This window comes from Corylus avellana, chromosome 4, assembly GCF_965113065.1.
Source record: "Corylus avellana chromosome 4, dhCorAvel1.hap1.2, whole genome shotgun sequence".
NCBI lineage: Eukaryota > Viridiplantae > Streptophyta > Magnoliopsida > Fagales > Betulaceae > Corylus > Corylus avellana.
In genome coordinates, this window is record NC_142493.1 from 14101513 (window position 1) to 14120557 (window position 19045).

General features: G+C 39.8%; 1 protein-coding gene across 2 annotated transcripts in view; it reads left to right on the forward strand.

The window, feature by feature from the left end:
- Positions 1-19045, forward strand: part of TIC40 (hydroxyproline-rich glycoprotein family protein) — a 61245-nt gene that overhangs the window by 11577 nt on the left and 30623 nt on the right. For both annotated transcript variants that reach the window (XM_088515728.1, XM_088515729.1), the window contains exons 5-7: positions 9753-10011; positions 15333-15430; positions 15515-15647. In XM_088515728.1, coding sequence (XP_088371854.1) covers positions 9753-10011; positions 15333-15430; positions 15515-15647 — 490 coding nt within the window. The remainder of the gene's footprint in view (positions 1-9752; positions 10012-15332; positions 15431-15514; positions 15648-19045) is intronic.

Consider the following 19045-nt stretch of genomic DNA (forward strand, 5'->3'; position numbering starts at 1 on the left):
GTACCCCTCTTTTTATAGAGGTGTATTTATAATAGCCCCATAATCCCCAGACCTATGACATAGTTTGAAATCATTTAAAACTGTTATAGGTATGGGGTGCCCGGACAGGGCCTTGTGAGCAAGCAAAAACAAGCTTGCTGGAATTGGTGTCCGAACAGACTATTAGCCTGTCCGGACACCCATTGCAGATGAGAGTTACTTGAACTTCTGTCGGTCCTTAATCAACAACTTTGATTGATGAGTGTTTATGGTCTGATTGAGTTGAAAGTTTGCAGGGACATTCATGACACATGAATCCACATTATGAATGGTGGAAATTGGATTCTGAGCATTTTATATCAGTGTTTGAACTCGTAGACAGTAGCCTCTGCATTTTGGAACCGAATTAAGCCAAGAAAAATACTAACACATCTTTTTCTCCTAATTAAGGGTATCTTTTGTATATTTCTTGTGTATTTGGGTTGCGCTCCTCTGTGCTTTCTAATGGGATTTTAGGATTTCAAAATAAAGGTGTTTAAGATTGACCCAGCTCTCAGCTCTGGAAAGCTCAAATTTTGATGGATCAAAATTTGAGCTTTCCAGAGCTGAGAGCTGGGTCAATCTTAAACACCTTTATTTTGAAATCCTAAACTTTAGACTCACAACCCCTCCTAACCCTAACCCCATCACTAGTTGAGTAGATTTCCCTATATGTCCTAAGTTTACCTCTCTCATTCTACCTCTCTATGGAAACATATAGATTTGTTAAAATGGGCAAACCGTGATAAAATGTTTCTTGACTTTCATGAATTTCTGGGATTTAGTAGCTATTAAAGTTATTAGAATTTGGAAGTTGAGAATTGTTGAAGAAACATATGTTTCTTTGGTTTCATAAAAAATCCTACTTCCTCCAAAATGAGATACCATTCCCTCATATTTCCATATTTTTCTTTTCAGAAGTACGAGTGTGAACTTTTTATTTTCTTCCATTTTTCCAATGGGGGTGTTTGTTGGGTCTTTAAATTCTATTATGTTCATTTTTCTCTTGTGGGCATTGTCGGGTGCTTGTGACTGTTGTTGCAGATTTTTTTTTGTTATCTTATTTATTTAGTTATTTTAAATGCTAATAAGTTGCGATGGTTGGCATTTGGGGTTCTCATGTTTAAATGGGATGGGTTTGGATTAATATTAAAACCCCTAATTTGGGTTTGGGGGTGGGTTTAGGTATGAAGAATCTAGTTGGGTTTGAGCTTGTGGAGGCCTTTCTCGATCCGAACCCAACAGTTTGCATCAGTAGCTGCTGCTTGCTGTGCGCAAATTTTTTGATAAGTAATAATGTATTAAAAGAGCGCAGAGGGGCGCAACCCAAGTACACAGGAAGTATACAAGAGAGCGACTAAGTAGGGGAGAAAGAAGAAGAGAACATAAGGAGAAAATCAGAAAAGTTGATCACTAAAGGAGCAAGCCAGCCTGAAGTCCAAGTGAATAAGGTGTACAAAAAGAAAAGAATAAGGTCCTCTAGATTCCTCGACGCATCTTCGAAGCATCTCGCATTCCTTTCCTTCCAGAGGCACCAAAGGAGACAAAGGGGAGCCATCTTCCAAACCACCGCACTACTCGTTCTCCCACCCGCCCACCAACTAGCGAACATCTCTTTTACACTTCTAGGCATAACCCAACACATGTTAAAGCGAGAAAAGATAACATCCCACAACTTCCGTGCGACTACACAATGAAGAAAGAGATGATCCACGGACTCCCCATCCGCCTCACACATACAACATCGATTAATCACAACGATGCCTCTCTTCCGAACATTGTCCAACGTGAGAGGTTTCCCAAGGGCAGCCGCCCATGCAAAAAACGCTACTCTCAAAGGAGCCTTGGTACGCCAAATGCTTTTCCACGGAAAGTGATTAGGAACCTTAAGGGCAAGCATCCTATAGAAAGAGCGGACCTCAAACTTCCCTTTACTTGAGTGAATCCACCACATCCGGTCCTCCCCTTCCCCCCTAATCAAAGACGAGTACAAGAGCGAGAAGAAAGAGGCTAAGGCCATCTCCTCCCAATCATGAATACTGCGGGTGAAAGTAACATTCCAGTGAACCATCCCGTTTACACACTCTCGGATATCCGCAATGGAAGCGTCCTTATTGCAAGCAATATTAAAAAGACCCGGGAAGGCATCCTTGAGAGACGTCTCACCACACCACCAATCCTCCCAAAATTTGACCTTCCCTCCCACACCAGGATCTAATCTGAAGTGACCCCGAAACGACCTCCAAACTCCACAAATGTGTTTCCATAACCCCACCCCATGCGTTCCACGAGGAACTTTGGTGCGCCAACCCCCCCAAACCACCCCATACTTAGCCACCAAAATACTTCTCCACCAAGCTCCTTCCTCATTTGCAAATCTCCATAACCATTTCCCCAAGAGAGCTTGATTGAAAAGATGCAGACTCCGAATCCCTAGTCCTCCCTCAGCAATTGGAGAACACACCTCATGCCAGCTTACCAAATGGAACTTAGTCTCATCCTTGAACCCCCCCCATAAAAAATCCCGTTGAATCTTCTCAATCCGATTCGCCACGGAAATAGGAATGGGAAAGAGAGACAAAAGATAGGTGGGGAGATTGGATAGAGTGCTCTTGATGAGAGTGAGCCTTGCCCCCTTGGACAAATAAGAACGCTTCCAAGGGGCCAACCTTCGAGCAATTTTCTCCAACATGTCATCCCAAATAGCCAACTGCTTGAAAGACGCCCCTAGCGGAAGACCCAGGTACTTCAAGGGCAAAGAACTAGTACCACAACCCAAAACACCAGCCAACTCAACCGTCTCCACCGAATCTCCGACTGGAACCAAAACAGACTTGGCCCGATTAACTTTTAACCCTGAGACCGCCTCGAAACCAATAATGATAGCTTTAATAAATCTGACATTTTCAGATGATGCCCCACAAAACACCAACGTATCATCAGCAAAGAGAAGATGGGAGACAGAAACCCGCCCATGCTCCCCGGCACCCACATAGAAACCATTGATGAAACCCCTACTGATAGAGGCATCAATCATCCTACTGAAAGCCTCCATGGCCATGATGAACAAGAAAGGCGAAAGAGGGTCGCCTTGTCTAACCCCACGCGAACTCCCAAAGAAACCGGAAGGTGAACCATTGATCAACACCGAGAACCTCACCGACGAGATACAATGTTCAATCCAAGAGCACCATTTCTCACCAAAACCGCACCTTTTTAAAAGGTAGAGTAGAAACTTCCAATTCAAGTGATCGTAAGCCTTCTCCATATCCAACTTACACAAGAGGCCGGGATCCCCAGATCTAAGCCGGCTGTCCAGGCATTCATTGGCAATAAGCACCGAATCCAAAATCTGTCTTCCTTTGACGAACGCATTTTGCGGATTGGAAATGGCCCGGTTCAAATTACTTATGCTTTGAGTGGATTGAGCGAATTTCTGCCAACAATTTTCTCAATATCTCTAGCTTTGTAGATTTTATTCTCTCTTTTCTCTTGTTCTTGTTTGTTGCGTATTTTTCTCTTGTATAGTTTTTGTGTACTCAAGTTGCACTCCTTATGCTTTTAATGAATTATTTTGCCTAAAAAAAAAAAATGAAACAAGTAAATCTTTTAAACATATCTGCCCCTTGGATCTTGTGTTATTGAACATCAATTTAGATAACACTTGAATATCACAATCTAGGTCGACTTTGTGTTGCTTGTAACCACAATAAGGGTAGCTTATATTGTGGGGTTGAGATTGAACCTAATTTGGTTGTGGTGACATGCACACAAGATGAAAGTATGCGAAGTGAGATGCTGGATATTCAACCAAAATGTAATTGGGGAAAGAGGAGGGTCTTATTCGGTGTCCCTAGACTGGGTAGTGGAGAGGGTAAATTTTTTTTGTCAAGTAGTTGAATTATTATGTGAAGGTTATGATGATCAAATTTGCAATTGAAGCTAGTCGAGCTCAAAGTGGGGTGAATAGTGTTATAGATTTGAATGGAAAACCGGGGAATAGAGGTAATCGTGAATTAAAGAAATTGATATTTTTGGGGAATTATGACGTTAAGGGAGGCCAATCTCTTAGAGTGATAGGAAAATGGAGGGTGGGAAATGTTCATTATGAAACCTAAGATTATATCATGGAATGTGAGAGGCCTAAATGATAATGAGAAAAGGACGAGGATTAGAGGGTTTCTAAGGGAGTGGAAAGCTAATATTGTGTCTTTGCAAGAGACAAATGGAGGTTATTACTAGGGAAGTGGTTCATAGTTTATGTGGTTGTCATCATGTAGATTGGTTGTATTTGGGGTCGAGAGGGACATCAAGAGGTATTCTGTTAATGTGGGATAGACGGGTGGTGGAGAAGATTGAAAAATGTGTGGGTAGGTGTGTGTTAGCGTGTTCTTTTAGATGTGTTACTTAGAACTTTGAATGGGCATTTACGTGTGTTTATAGGCCAAATGATGATGTGGAGAGAAGATGTCTTTGGGATGAATTGGTTGGATTAATAAGTTGGTGGGACATGACGTGGTGTATTGGGGGGATTTTAATGTCGTTTGGTTTTCGTGTGAAAGATTAGACAAATCAAGGCAGGCACAAGCAATGGTGAAATTTCCAAGATTCATTTTTGGGCAGGGACTTGTGGATATTCCGTTCGTAGGGGGAATTTCAAGTGGTTTAATAATAGAGATGTTGAGGCATGGTTGAGAATTGATAGATTCTTGCTATCTCCATAATGGGAGGAATATTTTTTGAATATTTCTCAGAGATGCCTTACTAGATTACTATTTGATCACTTTTCGTTGATGTTGGATTGTGGTGTGGGGAGCCAGGGTAGCAGCTATTTTAAGTATGAGAATATGTGGATGCAATTAGAGGGTTTTGTAGAGCAGGTCAAAACTTAGTAGGGATCCTATAATTATTAGCATCTTCCTACTTATGCGTTGGCACAAAAATTGAAAGCATTGAAATCTAATTTGAGGAAATAGAATGAGAATGTCTTTGCTAATGTAGCGAAGCAGAAGGAGATGGAGGAGGGTTTCCGTGAGCTTGATTTGATTGCAGAGGAAAGATCATTAACTGAAGATGAAAAATTGAAGAAAAAAGTTTTTTCTAGAGTTGGAGAGGAGTATTCTTGTTGAAGAAGTCTGTTGGAGACAAAATTCAAGGCCCCTTTAGCTGCGAGAGGGAGACAACAATACTAAAATTTTCCATCGTTTGGCAAATTTGCATAGAATGAATAATTCAGTGGTGTCCCTACTAATTAATGGGAATATGATGGCTGATTCAAGAATTATAAAGGAACATTTTGTGAAATTATGAACATTTGTATTTGGAACAATATATGTGGAGACCAAAGGTGGATGGCTTCTCATTCCTTTCCATTGATGAGGCCCAACAAGGTACTGAGCAGGTTGGGCTGTGGAATGGGAGAAAAAATTGGATGGAAAGAGATTTTGAGGAGAGTGAAGTGTGGGAGGTGGTTACCAATTTCAATGGAGATAAGGCACCAAGACATGGCGAGTTTTCTATGGCTTTTTTCTAGAAATGTTGGGAGGTATTAAAAGAGGATATTATGGTGGTGTTCAACTCCACAGCCGAGGGAAGTTTGAGAAGAGTTTCAATGCTACTTTTGTATCTCTTATTCCAAAGAAAGCTGGTGTGGTGGAAATTAAGGATTTTCATCCTATCAACTTAGCGGGAGGTGTGTCAAAAATTATATCTAAAGCATTGGCAAATAGGTCGACGTACTGGGGAAGATTGTCTGAAGTTCTCAGAATGCGTTTATCAGAGGTAGACAAATTTTGGACTCTGTATTGGTGGTGAATGAATGTTTGGATAGTCGGATTCGATCTGAGGAGCCGGGAATATCTTTTAAATTTCAATTGGAGAAGGCTTATGATGATGTCAATCTGGGAATTTCTGCTATTTTTGTTGAAGTGATGTGGTTTTGGGGAGAGATTGAGAGGTTGGATAGATTATTGTATTTCTATGGTGCGGTTTTCCTTTCTTATTAAGGGATCTCATTTTGGCTTCTTTAGTATTTCATGTAGATTACTTTAGGGGGATCCATTGTCTCCATTATTGTTTGTTTGTTATGGAGGTATTAACTAGGATGATATCTGCAACAGTGGATAGCGGGCTTTTATCTGGATTTTTGGTGGGATTGAGGAATCATGAGGAGATGATTGTGTTGCATTTGTTGTTTGCAGATGATACGTTGATCTTTTGTGAGCCTAGTTGTGAACAACTCCGTAACTTGAGATGTCTTTTCTTATGTTTTGAAGCAGTGTTGGGATTGAAGATGAGCTTGTCTAGGTCAAAGATTGTTCCTGGTAGGCGATGTGGAAGGCTTGGCTACCATTCTTGGGTGTAGAGTGGCTTCGTTGCCTATGAAGTATTTGTGTCTTCCTTCGGGAGCTCCTTACAAGGCTTTTACCATTTGAAATGGCATTATTGAGAAGATGCATAGGTTGGCAAGTTGGAAGAGACTTTATTTATCAAAGGGAGGTAGGTTAAAGTTGATAAAAAATAGTCTTTCTAATTTACCGACGTACTACTTGTCATTGTTTCATCAAGTGAAGTGGTCAAAAATGTGTACCCTAATCATTTTAGAGGGTTTGGAGGTAAAAAATCTGATTTAGTTTGATCAAGTCCTTTTGGATAAGTGGTTGTGGAGGTATGTTATGGGGAGGGAGGCCCTGTGGATATTGGTGGTGGGCTTTAAGTATGATAGTTTGAGAGGTGGCTGGTGTTCTAAGGAGTTTGGGGGCCCCCTTGGCGTGGGAGTGTGGAAATATATAAGGAGGGGTGGGAAGGTTTTTCTAAATTTGTCAGGTATGAGGTAAGAGATGGAACTAAGGTGCTGTTTTGGCATGATGTTTGGCGTGCAGAAGAGCCTTTAAATTGCTCATTTTTGAAATTATTCACTATTGCTCATGATAAGGATGTGTGGGTGGCAGATCATATGTAGTTCCGAAATGGAAATATTCATTGGAATATTATTTTTACAAGACCAGTGCATGATTGAGAGGTGGAAGTGGTCTGTATTTTTTCTTTTAGTTGTATTATGAAAGAGTAGGGCAAGGTAGTGAGGATAAAATTTGTTGGATTAAGGATATCATTTGAAGTTAAAGTCGTACTATCTGGTGTGGTCTACTCCGGTAAGCTTCCATTTTCCATGGAAGAGTATTTAGAAAGTTAAGGCTCCCTTGAGAATGGTGTTCTTTGTGTGAACAGCGGCTTGAGAAAAAATCTTAATTTTGGATAATTTACTTAGGAGGAATGTTATGGTTGTGAATTAGTGTTGTATATGCAAGAAAAATTGAGAGTCTATTGATCACCTTCTTCTTCATTGTGAGGTGGAAATAGAACTGTGGAGTGCACTTTTCCAGTTGTTTGGTGTTGTATGGGTCATGCCTCGTAGGGTGAGCAAGTTGTTGAAGAGTTGGAGGGGACAATTGGAACACCGTACTGTTTTGAAAATATGAAAGTTGACTACTTTGTGTTTAAATGTGAGGTATTTGGAGACAGAGGAATGAAAGGAGCCTTGAAGATCATGAGATTGTGATGTTAGAGATGAAGAAGATGATGTTCCAATCCTTTTATACTTGGAAGACTAGCATGAAATAATTTGCATATTTCTAATTGTTTTGAGTTTTGGGTATTTTGTTCTTCATTTCCTACACTTTAGGGGTTATCTGTGTATACTTCATTCCACACGGTTATGTGGAATGAAGTGATCGAAAAGATGGAGCGTCAGATGGCAGGTTGGAAGAGAATGTACCTCTCTAAAGGAGGTCGTTTAACCCTCATCAAGAGCACTTTGGCTAATCTCCCGACTTACTTTTTATCTCTATTTCCGATTCCTGCTAGTGTAGCCAAAAGGATTGAGAAAGTCCAGAGAGATTTCTTGTGGGGAGGAATGGGGGATGAGCCCAAGATGCATCTAGTAAGTTGGGACCAAGTTTGTACCCCTATTCGTTATGGTGGGCTTGGTATTCGGAAGATGCATCAGTTTAACCAAGCTCTCTTGGGGAAATGGCTTTGGAGATATGCAAATGAGAACGAGGCGCTTTGGTGTAAGTTGATCAAAGCTAAGTATGAAGACCAAGAAGGTGGGTGGTGCACGAAGGAGGTTTCGGGCTCTCATGGTGTGGGGCTTTGGAAGCATATTCGGAGAGGATGGAATTTCTTTGCCAAAAGTATTCGGTTTGAGGTGGGGGAGGGCTCAAAAGTCCGTTTTTGGCATGATATTTGGTGTGGGGACAATTCTTTAAAGCAAGATTTTCCATCCTTATACAGTATCGCCAGAAACAAAGAAGCTTGGGTGAAGGATAACTTTTTTGGAAGGAATGGGGTTGTTGAGTGGAATGTCATTTTCATACGATCGGTACAAGATTGGGAGATGGATTTGGTTTCTCCTTTTTTTGATCGGTTGTATTCTTGCAAGGTTTCCCTAGGCAACGTAGACCGTATTTGCTGGGCGCCGTCCAAGAAGGGCAAGTTTGAGGTGAAATCGTTCTATAAGACCTTGACCATTTCTAACCAAGAGGAGTTTCCTTGGAAGAGCATATGGGGTACTAAGGCGCCTCAGCGGGTGGCTTTTTTTGGGTGGACAGCAGCCTTAGGCAAAATTTTGACTCATGATATGCTTCGTAGGAGGAACATAGTGGTTGTGGAGTGGTGTTGTATGTGCAAGAAGACCGGAGAGTCAGCCGATCATCTTCTTCTCCACTGTGAGCTTGCAAGTGCTCTTTGGCACATGATTTTTCAGCGGTTCGGGTTGCTTTGGGTCATGCCTAGCCGGGTGAGGGCCTTTTTTGCTAGTTGGTGGTCGGGAGGTCGCTCTCGAAGCGCGGTTGTTTGGAAGATGATCCCTCTGTGTCTTATGTGGTGTATTTGGAATGAACGAAATGCTAGATGTTTTGAAAATTCCACTAGGACCATAGAGGAATTGACTCATTTCTTCTTTTGTACTCTTTACTCTTGGACGGCCGCTTGGCTAGCTCCTTTAGTGATTAGTTTCTCTGATTTTCTTTTTCATTTCTCTCCCTCCTAGGCGCTCTCAGTTTATACTTCCCGTGTATATGGGTTGCGCCCCTTTGCGCTCTTTTATATCATCATCATTACTTATCAAAAAAAAAAAAAATCTGTGTATACTTCTTGTATACTAGGGTTGTGTCCACTCCCTTAATTATGTATTAGGCCTTTAGCATCTGGACAGCAGCACCCTTACGCATGGGTTACGTACTTTACTTTAACAGACTAAAATGAAACATGCAAGTAGCCCTTAGTGTGGTGTGGTTGTTCGGGCTTTCTTTTTTTCCGGGGGGGATGGTTCTAGGTGTTGGTGTGGCATGTGTCCATTATTCATACATCCATTGGAGATTATGTTTACTCAACTATATGAGGATTACGAAGTCTCACAAACCCTAGCACCATTACAACTTGGATTATGGACTTCAATCTCAGAGTTGCAATTTGATTTGAAGACATAATCATAACAAATCCATGCACACAAAATGTATACATGCACGCATGCACCGGTATTTATTTTATGTCAAAGTAAATATATATTTGGTATTTTATTTTGTTTTGCCTTTATCAGTTTGTTGTAAGATTTGTGTATCATCTCTTCTTCTAGAAGACGTAGCTTTGGATCCTTTATGGCAATAGTAGAATTCAACCTTGCACTTTTTCCACATGTATTCTAATTTGTACAAAATTTACTGTTAATCTTTCAGAAGTATGCAATGCAACAAGCTTTCAAGACAATGATGGGACAGATGAATTCTCAAAATAACCAGTTCAACGATACAGCTTTTTCTTCGGGTTCACCTTTTCCATTTTCTATGCCTTCAATGCCAGCTCCTTCAACCTCACCTCCTCCAGTCACTTCTCATTCTGCTGTTACAGTAGATGTGCCTGCAACAAATGTGGAAGCAGCACCTACAACTGTTGTGAAAGATGAATCAGAAGTAAAAAAGGAATCGAAGAGACTCGGTAATAATTAACTTCTTAGCATCTTCATAACATGCCGTATGTGCCTGTTATAGTTCAAATGCAATATGTGTGAGGACTTTGAAGATGTTGCTCCAGTTTAGATATATATCTTATTTATTACCTTCTTCCTTTTTGCTTATATTTGTCGTACTTTTAGTGACTTCTACATCCCTAATATAGAGTTTCTTACTGATTTAAAAAGTCTTATTTTTAGGTTAAAATTAAAAATCTTCTAAATCTAATTTTGATGCTTGAACTTATTGAACTTCAAATATTGATGAATTGCAGTCTTACTTTTTAAATAACTGATGTCCGTTCTAAATTCAAAGTTTGAAAAATTGTTGTAAACAAAGGTAGAAATTTCACGACTGTTATCTATTCTTGTGGAAAATGAGTAACTTATCTAGGCCATGAATCATTCTGTGGCTATTTTAGGCGTTAGGGGAGGAAATAAATACACCTGTTGTTTTGTATTGATGCACATAAGAAAGTTTCTAAAAACTGCCTGGATTTGCACTAAGAAATTCTCAGCTCAGTATAAAAGAGCGGAGATTTATAATAAAATTGTAGAACTTACCTTTTGAGATATACTTTTGCTACCTCTAGAGTTAGTCTCCTGTTGATTGAAGTCTTTAGGTAGTGTTTTAATAGTTCGGCTTTTAATTCAGAAAGAATATTCCACTCCTTCAAATTTTTACCAAAGCTTAGTCATTATACCCTTTGCCACTGGCATAGGTTTCTTTTTTTTTTGATAAATTTTTTTTTATTATTTTAATTGCGGGAGTCGAACCCAGTCCCTAGTGCATGCCCAACCTCATGGGAATTCCCTTGAGACCATTGAACTACCACCACTGGCATAGGTTTCTACCCTTTTCTTTTTTCTTCTGTAGTTTTTTCTTCTCTAAGAGCACATTTTTGGATGTAGCGATTCATATCTTTCCATTCTCCTTTTTCAGGCTCAATAATATTTTTCTTAGCTACTCCAAGTAGTACACCCTTTAACAATGAGTATTCTTTGGTTCTTCCCATTCTTCACCATCTGTTTTGGTCAAAGCTCCTTACTTGATGCAGGTTGGATAACAGTCGGGCATTTGGTACTGCGATCGAGCGCATGGTGTGACTGCAATTGAGCGCTCGGTCTGTGATCGATTGCCTGCGTGCTGCAATTGAGCGCACGCGGGACCTTTATGTTATTTTCTGCGTTTTAATTAGGTTAAACTGTCTTTATTTCATTGTTTTAGTAGGATTAGGGTTTTGAGAGTCAATATTGCGTTATTTATTAGGTTTAAGGTTTTAGGGGTATTTATGTCATATTTTATTAGGTTTGTGAGTCTTGGGGCTATAAATACATGCTTATAGCCTCTAATTTATCAGTAGTTTATGAATATTATTTGGTTTTCTCAATAAGAATACTCAGAGTTGAGTTTCTTTATTACTTTTCCTTAAATTCATAGATAGCATCTATTGATTTGAGAAGGTTTCTTTGATTCTTGTGATAGTCTCACAATCTTAGAAATATTTATTCCTTCTACTTCTTGTTTTCTTATTCATCACTATCCATTGCTGCATCAGTTGGTATCAGAGCTCAAGTTACTTTCCATGAATGGGGAGGAGCAACCGTCTAGCAGACATGAACGAAGTGCACGTGTGCACGGTGGCAGCACGTAAGGAGCAACCGGCGATTCGTTAGCGGCACATAGAGGAGAGGTTTGGTGGTCTAATCGTGCGGAAGAAGGGGCGTGCGCGCACCAACACGGGGTCCCTACTAATCACTTGGCCGACATGGATGGTCCGAGCGTTCGTCGTCGTCAACCAAGACCGCGGTACGCGGGGGCTGGAGACAAATTTATCGTTGAGGGTGAACCTGTCAATCCTTATGCGAGGCGCAAAATGCGGAAGCAATTTCCAACGGCACAAGCCCATGTTATATCACGGGACGCAGGCGTCAAGCTCGACACCCAAAAAGAAACGATAGAAAAGTCCGGAAAAAAGAGGGTGCCTAGGGAGGCGGCAGAGATGATGAATCAATCGGCGATTCGTTGGCAATGCATGAAGGATGATGTGGAGATACTGCGGAAACAAATAGAGGCCTTCACGACCCGAGTTAACAACATGGGTGGCCCTAAAGTTCGCCACTATCAAACAACTCCACGCTTTGTGAATGAACATAATGTGGTTGTCGCTCGTAGGACGCAATCTCAACGACGGAAGGCATGGATTGAGACGGAGATGCCGCGACAGGCCAATTTGACCATTATTCGCGAGCCTCAAATCCATCAACCAAATCCATATTCTGTGGAGTTCGTTGATGAAGAGTTTAGACATGAAGATGTTGAAGATCCTTCGCAAGGATTCGTGGATTGGAATTCTCCACCAACCTATGATGAGGTGCCCGAAGAAGATGACTCATGGGAAGAGGAAAGACCTACGGAGGAGCACAAAAAAGATGGGTTTTTTCCCATGTTTGGCGGTCTCTATCCCGAAGAAGATGACCCATTGGAAGAGGAAGAATACACGGTTGACATTGACGACTATGAAGAGGTTGATGAAAACGTTTCAGGTGAAGTGCCTAATTTTAATGATGAAGAGGTTGCTTATGTTGATTTCCTTGGTGTTGAAGATATTTTAAATTCACCTAACGAAGATTATGGTGAGTTTTATGCGGATGAGGAAAATTATATGTTCACAAGGGAAATAATGGTTGACCCGTTCTTGAGTATTTTCATGGCACGTGGAAGGGAGAAGGAACGAGAAAAGTATGGCAAATCTGAGATATTGCCAAGTAGCGTGTGGGGCTTTCACGACAACCATCAAGGTATTTCGATGATGAGATGCGCCACTCTTATTGTGGGGTGGTATTTTGTCTTGATCTTGAGGAAGGACGAGTGGAATGAGTTGATTGGGCATCCGAAGGACCGTGGAAAGAACCGGCCGAATTCGAGGATGAATTCTCTCCAACCAGGGGAGAATGATGCAGGTTGGATAACAGTCGGGCGTCTGGTACTACAATCGAGCACACGCTGTGACTGCGATCGAGCGCTCGGTCTACGATCGATTCCCTGCGTCCTGCGATCAAGCGCACGCAGGACCTTTATGTTATTTTCTGCGTTTTAATTAGGTCAAGCCATCTTTATTTCCTTGTTTTAGTAGGATTAGGGTTTTTGGAGTCAATATTGCGTTATTTTATTAGGTTTAGGGTTTTGTGGGTATTTATGTCATATTTTATTAGGTTTATGAGTCTTGGGGCTATAAATACATGCTTATAGCCTCTAATTTATCAGTAGTTTATGAATATTATTTGGTTTTCTCAATAAGAATACTCAGAGTTGAGTTTCTTCATTACTTTTCCTTAAATTCATAGATAGCATCTATTGATTTGAAAAGGTTTCTTTGATTCTTGTGATAGTCTCACAATCTTAGAAATATTTATCCCTTCTACTTGCTGTTTTCTTACCCATGCTATCATTCTGTTATTAAGTCATTTATTGGCTCATTCGAAATGAATGGACATTAGATATTGTTCGTGGCCGCATGAGGTTATGTTCTGGCATATCTCGTTGGAGGATTGCGTAGTGTTTGTTTGTCAATTCAATATGGGTTATTTGGGATACTTTTATATCTATTCCTGCATTGTGAGGTTGCAACTGAGATATGGAATGCGTTTCTTCAACTCTTTGGTGTTAGTTGGGTTATGCCGCGAAAGGTGAGTGATTGCTTGTGGAGTTGGAGGGGACGGTTGGGTAATCGGCTTGCTTTGCACATGTGGAGGCTGATTCCATTGTGTGTGATGTGATGTCGATGGCGAGAACGGAATGTACACAGCTTTGAGGATTGTGAGAGCGACATTATTGAGTTGAAGAAATTGGCGTTAAATACTATGTTCTCTTGGAGAGTGACTTGGTCTTGCATGTGTCTACATTTTCTGATTTCTTAGAGCTTTGTAATTCATTTTCTAGTCAGTAAGGGATACTTTGTATACATCCTGTGTACTTGGGTTGCGCCCTTCTGCGTGTTTGATAATATATATTACTTACAAAAAAAAAATGGTGAAGAACTTCGTAACTTGAGATACCTTTTTCTTATGTTATGAAGCGGTGTCGGGGATGAAGATAAACTTGTCTAAATTCGAGATTGTTCCCATAGGCGAGCGAGGTGGGGGATGTTGAGGGTTTGGCTAGCATTCTTAGGTGTAGAGTGGGTTCGTTGCCGATAAAGTATTTGGGTCTTCCGTTCGGAGCTCCTTATAAGGCTTCTACCAATTAGAATGGCATTATTGAGAAGATGTAACATAGGTTGGCGGGTTGAAAAGGCCTTTGTTTATCATTGGGAGACAGATTAACTTTGATAAAAAGTGCTGTTTCTAATTTACCATTGTATTACATGGCCCTTTTCCCAATTACAGTAGGAGTGGCTAATCGGCTAGAAAAACTTTTGAGGGACTTTCTTTGTGGGGTATTGGTGATGATTTTAAGTTTCATCTAGTGAAGTGGTTGAAAATATGTACATCGAAGATCTATAATTTGATATAAGACATCTAAAAGCAGAGAATAAATTCTTCCACTTGCCCTCATCCAGTTGAAAAATTAGGCTTGTAGCTCTTATTATGTATTTGTGCTTATGTGTGCATGTAAAGAACTAAGATTTAAATTAGATCCAAGATGTCTAAAAGCAGAGAAGAAATCCTCCAATTGCCTTCATTGAGTTGAAAAATGATCCCGAAGACTCATTTTCAATCCAAGTGTTGGGACTGTTATGCTATTGCAAATGATACTACTCTGATGTCTATTAAGCTAGTTTCTCCAACACTGACCTAGATACAACCTAAAAAGTCCTGAACAAATAACTCCCTATGAGCAGTGCAATGAATAAAAATGATGCTCTGAATTGCTGTCAACAAAAAAAGAATGCCATTTTTGCTAGAACTTTTCCTACCAAATGGTCTCCTAGAAAAATCAACCCCTAGACCTCCTTCCAATGCCCGATAATAAGATCTTATGTAAAATTTCTTTCCATCACAGTAACTTGCACCACATCAAGTAAATCAAAGTTTTCAATAGATAAATATACAATTAATTTGATGCATATACCTCAAAATATCAAATAATTTTCAACAGATTCAAGCTGCCTTGTCTACTGCAATATCAAACAATTTGGGTAGTAAAATTTTCAAAGTTCTTCTCCATACCTTAAGTTCTACCGAAATTGAGTTCAACTAGATTTTTGTCACTTACCAATAAAATTAAAAAGAGTTCGACTTTAAATAGAAAAAGATCCTGGAAGGAGCTTTCATATTAGAACTCTAATCCAACTTGTACTAACAGCTTTCGTAGATGTTTCTCCGGAAGAAGCTGAGCAAAAGAGCCCTTATGAAAGTTTAAAAGATGCCAGTGGAACAAGTTCGTTCAAGGATGCTCAGGTGGTAAGTATTTGTTGTTGAGCTTTTGAACGAGCTGTGATGTTTAAGTTAATGTCTTAAGGTTTAACTATTTGAGCATTTTTTAAGGTTTCTCAAAATGGAGCTGCTTCTGAGCGCATAGGTGGTTCTGAATGGTCTCAAGCTACCACTAACCCTGCCGGTTCTGAGTTGTTCCAATCTACCCGTAACTCCACTGCTTCTGAGGGGTCCCAATCTTCGGGTATGTAGTCAATTGCTTTTATTATTATTATTACTAGATTGCATTGACCATTTGCAGTCCTTCATTACATGGTTTGCTCCCTCGGTTTTATTACTGGCTTTTCTGTTAACTTTTGTTTCTAGTAAGTGTAATATCTTAAATCTATACCAGGACTTGTTTTACTGATATCATTAGATGAGTTCTTTAATTCTAGAATTTATTTCTTAGTTCAAGATTCCTATGTGGTCTTGATGGGTAGTTGGTTGTTGTAGATGGAAGTATTTGGTGTCAGGAGTAGCTAATCGTTCACCAAGGAATTAATGGAATTTATTTAGAGTTTAATAGGCAATCTGCTCACAAGTTTTATGTTGTGTAGTGCTAACTTCATTGAAAATATAAATATAATTTCAAATCAATATCTTAATCATCAAAGTTCTTTGAAGCAATATTAATTGAAAAACTTGGTTGGAAATGAAAGCCTATTGCAACTCAGACCCTCCAACATTAGTCATTAATGTATCTTCGAAATTAATGTTTGAATTCATGGTACAAATTTTACACTGCTTTGGTATCTCTTGAAACAATTTAAGTGAATTTCCAGTGTTTTTCTATATTGGTTTCATATGATATAACATGACATTTATGAGTGTTTATTTCCTTATGCATTAACAAAAGAAGGGATTTTGGCAATCCTGATTATCAGATTTTGCGATTTTAAAATTATTCTTACATTCAATTTTGTTCGTGAACTTTTGCAAATCATATATTTGACTAGTGTTGACCACCTCTGCCACATTACCTCAAGCACCACCAAACCACTCTACCACTTTCCCCACCTCCACCATTTTTGTTACATCTTATTAGATTTTGAAGTCCTAATTTCTTAAGAACACAAACTAGAAGATTCTTTGAATGGGTCTCACCAATTATGCATCTTTTCAATAAAACTTTCTGCACAAACAACATATATTTAAATCCAATGGTTTATTACCTTTATTCTTCCACCTCTCCTTTACTCACTTGTTCAAGATTTTTTTTATTTTTCTAATCATGTAGTTATCCCCAAAACCCATTGGAATAGTCTTAATTTCTGTCTTTGTTTAATTCTGTAACCAGTTATTTGTTAGTTCTGTGACCGGTTCTTTGTTAGTCAGGCTTTTCATTTTCTTCCTTCCGCTTGTTCACTTTCTTCTTCAGCTTCTTCCACCTGCTTTGATACCACTGTGTGAAAACAGCTGCCTTCTTAACATTGTTGATGTTTCAAGCAAAATTATTGAGTTTTAATTTTTTTGGTAGGCTGCATGGGCTCTTGTTTGAAACCAGCGAAAATCCTTTCTTTTGATCAAAGCACTAGAATTTTGAGACTCCACCTTGGCCTTTTCTTTCATTGGTAAAATTAACATGTACAGAACTGAACCAGCTGCATACTGACTTAGAAAACATAAACTGAGACTTGATCTGAAATTAACTCTACAATGCCCCAAGAGGACCCACATGACTTTATCTATCCCAAATCAAGCTTGAGCTCTGCTAGCCGTTTCTGCCTCTTCGTCTTCAAGATTTCTGCGTCCATGTTTTTCATGTATGAGACAATGGAGAGTTTTGGTTGTATGCTTTGTGTATAAGTGCTTTGCGGTAAATTTTTATTGAAAATATATATGCAAGACAGTGTGGCTAGGCTGCACAAAAACCAAATCTTGCAGAAGGCTAAGAAAAGTCTGGAAGCAAATTAGTCTATGTATTATCTTATCTATCTGTCATTATTTTTTTTTTTGATAAATAAGTAATTCATTGAAAAGCGTAGAGCAATGCAACCCTAGTACACAGGATATATATAAAGAATGGCCTCACTAAAGGCAAAAAGAGGAACATAAAGACAAAAATTGAGGCATAGTGTAAAACTGAGACACATTAAAAGCGTCTCCCCAATAAAACAGAGTCTAGATAAACAGCTTTTTGAGCTCATCCAGCGTCCTTTATTGATCTTCAAAACATCTTGCATTCCGCTCTCTCTAAATAGTCCACATTAGACATAGTGGGGCTATTCGCCACACCTCCTTTGCTGCCTTTGCTTAACTATTACCTCTCTGACCGTGCCAACAAGCTAACAAATCTGCCACCCTTCTAGACATGACCCATGTGACATCAATTGAGTAAATAACACACTCCATAAAGCTCATGCTACTTCACAGTGAAGGAGAAGATGGTTGACAGATGTGTCACTCTGCTTACACATACTTCCACCACAATGATACCTCCCTTACGCAAGTTCTCTGAAGTCAGAATCTTTCCAAGAGTTGCCGTCCACACAAAGAAACTTACTATCAATAGAACTTTAACTTTCCATACATTACTCCACGAGAAAGAGGAAGCTACCACATCTGTCCCCGAAGAAGAAAGCATGCGAAAAAAAGACCTCACCTCAAAAATCTTTCATTTGGAAGGAGTTCACCACATGCAGTCCATCCCCCCAGTCGACTATGAAAGGCATATAACTTTCCAAAAAAAGTCATCACCACCTCTACCTCCCAATTCTGGACCGCTCTTAAAAAGGAACATTCCACTGTATAACACCATTGGACAGCTGCATATGATCCCTAACCCATACCTCCTTATTACTCGCAATTCGAAATAATTCAGGAAAAACTTCCTTCAAAGACTGATCCCTACACCAAGTATCATGCCAAGACCTAATGTGGGAACCATCTCCTATTCCAAATCTAATAAATCTCAAGAAAAATCCTCACCCTCTCCTAATAGGTTTCCACATGCGAAGTCCATAAGGGCCTTCCACCACCTTCGTACACCAACCGCCATTCATGCACCCATATTTGACCTCAACAACCAACTTCCAATACGCTTCCCTTTCTGTAGCATATCGCCATAACCATTTTCCCAATAAAGCGAGATTGAAATTGCACAGGTTCCGAATTCCCAAACCACCTCCTTGCATGGGAGAGCAAATTTGAGACCATTTCACTAAGTGGAACTTAGGGTCCTCATTGAGACCACCCCATAGGAAATCTCGTTGTAGCTTCTCCAATATGTTCGCCACACTCACAGGAATAGGGAATAGAGACAAAAAAATACGTAGGAAGGTTGAACAAAGTGCTTTTAATCAGTGTGATCCTCCCGCCCTTTGATAAATATAGTCTCTTCCAACCCGCCAATTTCCTTCCTATCGTCTCAACAATACCTGTCCAAATGGTGGTAGACTTGTATGGCGCCCCCAGAGGAAGACCCAAATATTTCATAGGTAATCCTGCCACCTTGCAACCAAAAATACTCGCCAGCCCATCAACATCCTTTACCTCACCAGTTGGAACAATCTCAGACTTCAGCAAATTATTTTTTAACCCCGAGACAGCTTCAAAGCATAGAAAAAGACTGCAAATTTCGGAGTTGGTCGTCGTTTGCCC